At 51.8% G+C, this 8,053-nt stretch overlaps 1 protein-coding gene across 1 annotated transcript; it reads left to right on the top strand.

The window, feature by feature from the left end:
* Window positions 1-2,056: 2,056 nt before the first annotated feature.
* On the top strand, window positions 2,057-7,119 carry Ngb (neuroglobin). Its single transcript, XM_021179599.1, has 4 exons — window positions 2,057-2,424; window positions 3,832-3,943; window positions 4,513-4,632; window positions 6,104-7,119. The coding sequence occupies exons 1-4, from the start codon at window positions 2,336-2,338 to the stop codon at window positions 6,236-6,238; spliced, it is 456 nt and encodes a 151-aa protein (XP_021035258.1). The 5' UTR covers window positions 2,057-2,335; the 3' UTR covers window positions 6,239-7,119.
* The last annotated feature ends 934 nt before the right edge of the window (window positions 7,120-8,053 follow it).

The following is an 8,053-nucleotide window of genomic DNA, read 5'->3' as shown; positions in this document are numbered from 1 at the left end:
GCTGGGATTAAAGGCGTGCGCCACCACCGCCCGGCTCTGTTAGCTCTTTAAAAACATTAATGATACATTGACAGCTCTGACTAGCGAACACTTAAACTATCCTAGATTTTAACCTATTGTGTAACCCACAGGGAGGAGAGAACCTCTTCAGCCCCTCAGAATAGAACTGAGATCATCAGTGGTTGGGGTACCTCACCTTGACTGCCTAGGCTACACCGTTCCCCAAGGGGAGCAGAGATTAGAGCACACCAAATCCTTATGTCACCTCTGGCTCAGAGCTGTGGGTTTGGGTTCGGGTTCTTCCATGTAGGTCATAAGTCCACTACTCCCATGAATTCTTCAAACCTCAGATGATGTTACGTGAAGAGGCCAGAAGGGTCCTGAGTGAGGGCTTCCAGGAAGTATAAGCTGAGTGGAGCGGAAGGTGCAGACCAGCCAGGTGCACTAAGAAAACACTATCCTTTGGTCCTCTTGCTTGGGGTCTTCTGAAGTCATTAGGACACAGGCTCTTTGCCAGACTGCCCTAAAGCCTTACTTTCCTGCTGCAGAACAGGGACCAGAGATAGGAAAGAGATGGGGAAGACCCAAGTAGTTGTGCTCAGATGTCATCCAGGAGAGGGTGAGTAGATGTTCCCATGGAACTTGGTTGGAGCAAGACAAAAGGCTAAGTCCAAAAGCCATGGACTGTGCACTCTACATCTAACATGGGGTTGTCCAAGGGATTACAGTCTGTTCATAACTGAAAACCAAGGACACTGATTTATATCCATTCGATAAGGACTGTGGAGGGAGAGCTTGCCACTCAATCCCTTACAGTACATCTGAGGAAGCAGAAGAGACTCAAAGATAGTGAAAGATAAAGGGAGTGTGTCCCCCAAAGCCTGGGACCCTGGAATTGGGCTGGGGCCAAAGAACAGTCATGCTTGAAAGAGAACAAGACAGCTACGTGGAAGGTGGCCAGCTGCACACTCCGAATGGCAAACACAGGACCTACCTGAACTATGTTTAGAAAATAGTGTTTTGTGTTTCTTCCTCAGTTGCTCCAGCTAATTTTTTGGGACAGTCTCTCACTGTCCCTAGAGGTCAATGTCTTGCTAGTGGAGCCCTAGAAATCCTTTTCTAACTCTCAGTGCTCCCATTACAGTCAGGTGGCCTCTTTTTTTTTTTTTTTTGAGACAGTTTCTCTACAGAACCCTGACTGTCCTGAAACACACTGAGATCTGCCTGCCTCTGCCTCCTCAGTGCTGGGATTAGACCACTACTCCAGCTCTGTGTGTGTGTGTGTCTTCACACTTGCTGGAAGGATGCCCATTGGACCATCCCCAGCACCTCGTTTCTTAGTTTTGACTTTGGAGGGTGTTGGGGGTTTACTTGTTTGGGGTTCAAATCACCATTTTCAGTAGGTCGTGCGATGGCAGAACATGACGTTAACTCCATGAATGTGTGCACAGGGCATTACTAGTTACTGTCTGGGGGCTGAGGTGATCCAACAGACCTGAGATTGGAGCCCACACTCTGGAGATGTCTGTGTTTTGGCCTCTGCCCTTTAAACTGAGAGAGCTTTGGTGAACCCAAAGTTGTGCAAGTACCCAGGGTTTGAGCAGAGGACAGACAGACAGACCGGTTTGGTGACCTAGGTCCCTCCAGCTGAACTCTAGAGAAGACAGGAGACCATGAGCCCAGGAGATGGCAAACCCGAGAGTTTTTCAGCGGAGAGATGGGACTCACCTTGAACACTGGGCCTCCCAGTCTCTTCATCAGAAATAGGAAGTGATTATTTACTTAGTACTGGAGGGGAATGACACAATTTATGTAGCCCAGACTGGTATTAAACCTTTCACTTTTCTGCCTCTCAAGGCTGAGATTACAGGCATGTGGCACAAGCCAGTCCAGAGAAGCAGTCATATCATTACTTTTCAAGAGTAAAACAAGCCCAGAGGCTCGGCAATTTTGTGTTAGACTCTGAAGCCTGGACATTTCCCAGGCCTCGGGAAGTACCTTCCTAAGGCGGGTGTAGAGGGAGCGCGCAAGCCTCCCTGGGCCAGAGTGGGTGGGAGCCACCGTAGCTTTAATGGGCGGTTCTCTGGGAGCTTTGGGGTGTAGGGCGCAGCTGCCCAAGCGGGGTCCCCGGAAGCGCCCGAGGCCAAGCTGGCCGTGCGCATCCTCTGGGCTGGACCAGTAAAGGCGCAGTTGCTGGGCCCCACCCAACTAAGGCACTGGGCCTGGAGGGGGGCTCCCCCGCGTCGCCGAGGAGATGGCGCTGCATGTGCGTTGACTGCGCCCACGCCTCGAGGGTCCCATCACTGCGTCCTTCGACTCTCCTGGGAGAGAGAGCATGGAGCGCCCGGAGTCAGAGCTGATCCGGCAGAGCTGGCGGGTGGTGAGCCGCAGCCCTCTGGAACATGGCACTGTCTTGTTCGCCAGGTGAGAGCTGCGGGGCACTGGGGTGCGAGTGAAGGGGTGCCTAACCGTAGTGGGCTCGAGATTGCTTGGCTTGTCACTGATGGAGGAGAAACTGCCCGCCTGCTGTGGTGCTTCTGAGAGAGGGGTGTGTGCTCAGCGACAGGTGGTGCTGTCCCGGATAGCAGTAGCTCTTATCTGAACTGGTTGAGGTCCGATGGGGTCCTTTACCAGCACCCACAGTGTGGACAGGTAGATGCAATGCCCCGACTCTCCTCCCGTTATTATCTCAGTGTCCCGGGGCTAGTAAATGCAGGGCCACTCACAGGAGCTGGTCCGGTAGGAGGAAATGAGTGACTCAAAGGGCTAGTTAGGGTATGCAGGCACGTAGAACGGTAGAAGGGACCCCGTTCCCGCTCGAATGGAAGGAGACCATGTAGTCCTGGCCCAGGATAACTCAAGTCCAGCTACCAGTAAGATGAGAAAGCACAGGCTTAGGACCAGAGAAGCTCCAGGAGGGAGGCATCCAGTCTCACCCCCCCCCCCCCCCCGGGGGGGGGGGGGGGGGGGGGGGGGAGAGAGAGAGAGAGAGAGAGAGAGAGAGAGAGAGAGAGAGAGAGAGAGAGAGAGAGAGAGCCCACCCCACAGAAAGCCTGCTGGTTTTCAGCCTCACCTCAGGCTCTGTCACCAAAGGGCCACACTCCCTCATCGCAGCTCCCTAGGCCAGCTCAAAACTTTCAAACAGGACTTTACAAAGCCTCTCCCACATGGAAAGGGAATAAATTCAGTGACAAAAGAGTTACACAAAAATGCAAGCTCTCCCCAGCGAGGCTGAAGTTTTTTGGTTGTGCCAACTGTATTTTTCTAAACTCATTCCCCTGGATTCTGATACCCACTGTGGCTTTACTGTGTAACTTAAGGCAGCTTGCTTAACAAACTCTCTGAGCTTCTGTTTCCTCCTTTGAACTCACTGCTTAAATGTATGGGGGTGTGTGTGTGTGTGTGTGCTCAATCACAGTTAACCACATGGGAAATACTTAGTGCTCAGTAGTTCAAGGAGTGTGTTCTTGATGCTATTGCCCGTTTAAGCCGCCTTAGATACAAGGGCATTGAGAAGTTTTGATCCAAAAGGGAAGGTTCCTCCTAGATTTTGGTTTGAGATGCCTACCTGTCCCAAACTCAGCCTTCAATTGTTTAGGGAGGAGCTACTGTCTGCCAGGTAATGTGAGAGTCTGGGGACATAAGTGTGCTCTGTCTCTGGTCCTAAGCCTGTGCTTTCTCATCTGAGCTCTGAAGAGTGCTCAGAGAGAGGGGGGCATTGACTAAGCTGGTAGTGCCAGGCTGGGGGTGCACTGTGGCTTTCCTCTGGCCAGCCAGGGTCTGCTGCAGTTGCCGCTCACTGTGCTGATGACCTCTGCTCCTAACCCACAGGCTCTTCGCCCTGGAACCCAGCCTGCTGCCTCTCTTCCAGTACAATGGCCGCCAGTTCTCCAGCTCTGAGGACTGTCTCTCCTCTCCAGAATTCCTGGACCACATTAGGAAGGTGAGGGAGGGAGAGCCATGAGGTTTCAGATCTGCAGATCATTGTCTTAGCATAGAAAGAGGGACTTGGGATTAGCTTCTACACACACACACACACACACACACACACACACACACACACTGTGCCCTTTTCTCTGGGTTGGACCCAGCCTCCTCCCCAACCCTGTCTTCGAGCCAGCTGGACCCAGTCTAGTACTTTGCTCTCAGCCTTATCCTCTGGCTCCCATTGTATTGGTAGATCTTGACCCCTTTTGGGCTACCATCCTATGAAAAGTAGGCTGGGCTCATGATCCTCAAAGCACCTTAGTTTATCTTTGTTCCATGCAGGCAATATTGTTCTGCAGATATATCAAAGATTTTAAGATCCTCAAAAGAGAAGGGCTTCATGGGTGGGATTTCAGTAGTGAAGCCAGCACATACCGAACGCCTACTGTTTACAGACACTGGCCACCTGCCACCCTCTGATCCTGGACATCAGTGCTCTGAAAGCCTCCCTTGTTGAGAAGCCTGGGTGCTAGCCTGTGGTAGTAAGCAGGTAGGACTGTGCTGGGCCCTCTGTGTCCTTGACAGGTGATGCTAGTGATTGATGCTGCAGTGACCAACGTGGAGGACCTGTCTTCATTGGAGGAGTACCTGACCAGCTTGGGCAGGAAGCATCGGGCAGTGGGAGTGAGGCTCAGCTCCTTCTCGGTGGGTAGTGGGGTACTTTCTCATTCCAGAGCTCCAGACCTGCAGCTGCTGCTCTCTCCCAGTCCCAACCCATTGCCCCCTACCTCACGGCTGAGAGAAATACAGGGCTGTTCTAGTTACGTGCCCGTTATGTGACTGACTCAGACTTAACCTCTTTGAGCCTCAGAGTTCCCTTTAACATGGCTCCTTGAAGAACCATGAAGGCAGCTGGGTGGTGGTGGTGGTGATAGCAGTGACAGTGGCTGCTTTAATCCCAGACAGATGAACGTGTGAGTTTGAGGCCAGCCCGGTCTGCAGAGTGAGTTCCAAGACAGTCAGGGCTACCCAGAGAGACCTTGTCTTGCAAAAAGAAAAACCAAACCAAACCAAAACGACAACAATAACAACCACCACCACCAAAAGGGACCATGAAGGCTTAGCAGCCCTTGGCATCAGTTGGTTTGGTCAGCCTTCCATAGGTATCAAACTACCCTGAAAGTCCTCCCTTAAAGCAGTTTCTGAGTTCTGGTGGCTGGGCTCAGTTGGGCAGAACTTTTTTCTCTGGAGTCTGGTTGGAGTCATGTTTGTGTTGAGGTCAACTCCACCAGGGCTAGGATGTCTAAGGCGACCTGTGAGCTTTTAAACCTTCCTCATGCTAGCTAGGTCTCAGCAAGGAGTGCTACTCAGGCTGCTAACATGGAACATGAACCCCAGTGTTATAAAGCCTCTGCTGGCAACGCTGGCATTAATGTTCTTTTAATCAGAGCTGGTCACAAAGGTGACACATGTCACAGACAGCATCCTACCTCAGTCCCCTTATATTCTAGGCATGGCTTATGGGGAGCCCCTGCCTCGAAAGTCCCTAACCCCACTGTAGGAAATCTCTGTGTGTGGATGGTCCTGATTGCCTCTCCATCTGGGCATTTACACAATGCCTGGTGCTTAGGGGATATTCAGTAATATGTGTGGGATAAATAAACCTTGTGTGATAAGTCCTACTGTGTGTAGCTGCTACACTAAGTGCTTTTAACCAAAGCCAGAGTTTTGTTTTCTCTGTTTAGCTTATGAATCAGCTCAGAGGGGTAGGGTAAACTACTCCAGGTCATCCAGGATACGGAGTATTGGTTATAATCTTAACTCACACCTAGCTGGCTCCACAGCATGGGAGTTTTGATCTCATGACTGCTACTTTGCAATAAGGGAATCGGAGATCTGCAAGCACTGAGTTGGTTAAGTTGAGCAGACAGTATCCAGACAATGCGTAGGCCCCTCTCCTGAGGTAGTCACAAGTATCCACTGTACGTTATTTTCATATTAAGAGGGAAAGGTGGGCACAAGGGTGGCACTCAGGGCTTGCTTAACCAGCATGAGCCCTGCAAGGGAGAGAAAAGAACCCGTGTCCCTTTACTGGCATAGGGCTTCAGCTTTCTCACCTGAAAACGGAGTGATGCCGTCCTGCCTTCAGATGACTAGGTACCTCTTACCTCTGCAGACAGTTGGTGAGTCCCTGCTCTACATGCTGGAGAAGTGCCTGGGTCCCGACTTTACACCAGCTACAAGGACCGCCTGGAGCCAACTCTACGGAGCTGTGGTGCAAGCCATGAGCCGAGGCTGGGATGGGGAGTAAGAGACAAGCCAGTGCCCCTATCTATGTGTGTCTGTCTGTGATCTGCCTGTTGTAGTCTTAGCCTCTCCCTCAGGGTCTCTCTGTACCTTGGTCTTCATCCCCTTGGCCATCCTAGAGAGGTGATGGGAGAGGGTTCTGTCTCAGCTTCTGGTCAGCTGCAGGGAGGTGGATTTCCTTCCCTCATCCCCATAGATGTCCTGCTGCATGCCTGGTTAGCTCTCCCCAGGAGGCAGAACAATTTGGGTAGTGAGGTGGCATGGGGGTTCTTCTCGGAGAAGCTTTCTGCCAAGGTGAGGGAAAAGTGACTAGGCTTCTAGAATTTTCCACCTTGCCTGCCCAGTCTCTCTGATACTTCCCTGCCAAGCTGTTTACTTTCCAACAATGAAGAGGAGAGACTTTTTAGTGTTTCTGGGGATCTCAGGCAAGGGAAGCATAGAAGATGGCGTTCTTCAGTGGCATTGGGGCTCCCTGCTCAGACACCCCATACAAAACCTCTTGTGCTCTTGGTTCAGCATTTCTGGTGGAAGCACCCCAATATTCTTTTGGGGGAAACCTAACTGGCCAGCCATAATGGAGAGCCCAGAGGGCAAGGAGGAGGAGTGACCTCATCCCACATGGCCTGGAATTCTGGGGCTCTTCCTGCCACCTTATTGTAGCAGGGCTGAATCCTGTCTTCCCACCCTCTTCTGCTCACCCACCGCTCTCCAGCTGTGGGCCCCTAGCTCTGTGTTTAATGCTTGAGGTGGACTCGTGCCTGGGATGATGAGTGGGAGAGAATAGAGTAGGGAGGGCCCTTGTCCCCATCCCCACCCACCCACACTTTCTTGCTCTGTGCTGTGGCTTTATAAACTCACAAGAAATAAACATGTTCTGTGTGCTGACCCTACATGACTGGACCTTCTGTGGGCCTTGACCTGTGACCAGATGAAGCTACAAAGCACTGGGGCTAAGAACAAGATGGAGGAGGTGTAGGGTCAGCAGGCCCAAGGCCTGAGTGGGTGGGAAAGGAGGGGCTGGGAAGGGAGGCCGGGGCAATGGTGGTGGAGGAGCTGGGTACCTTGGGTCCAGACTAGCTACGAGGCCACCAGATCCAGTTCTTTTCTCTGGGCACACACCTGGACCAGCTTCCCTTGGAACATGTGGGACAGGGGACAGTTCCAACCTGGAGTCTGTGTGGCTCTTGAGACCATTTCCACACCTGCCACACGGATCTCCAGATAGCCACATGTTCCCCATGCTCAGACGTTCTCCATTAATGCAGAGTTCACAGTGACCTTGAACACGAGAAAATAGCCCTGGCCCTAAGTCGCCACTTAGAGAAGTCTCCCAGTCCCCAGCACTACCCATTTAGAACTTAAACGGGATCTAACCTTTTCTTGTGTTTGTGCTTGGGTGGTCAGTGCTGTGGTTTGAATGGGCTAGTTTTGAATGCCTGTTGCTAAGTCTACAGCAACTATTTTGAAGGCTGTGGGATCTGTAGAAAGTAGGGTCTGATTTGCCAAGGTAGGCACTAAGGGGTGGGCCTTTGTAGGTGGGAGCCTGCTCCCTAGTTCTGGTCCCACCCTTCCTGCTCACCACCTTCTGGTCACCACCTTCCTGGTCACCACCACCATATGAAGAAGCACCAGGACACGTACCATGGCCGTGAACTCTGCCATGATGGTCTGAAATCCTCCCGAATCAGGAGGCGGAATAAACCTCTCCTCCCGTGTTGTTTTTGTCAACAGAGTAACACAAAGATAATGAGCTATGACTGACAAACAGCACGTATTCCTTGAGGGAGTAATCCATGGGTCTAGGGTGTGAGACCCCACA

This window comes from Mus caroli, chromosome 12, assembly GCF_900094665.2.
Source record: "Mus caroli chromosome 12, CAROLI_EIJ_v1.1, whole genome shotgun sequence".
Lineage (NCBI taxonomy): Eukaryota > Metazoa > Chordata > Mammalia > Rodentia > Muridae > Mus > Mus caroli.
Note: the sequence above shows the minus strand (reverse complement) of the source record. Positions and strands in the feature narration are given on the sequence as shown.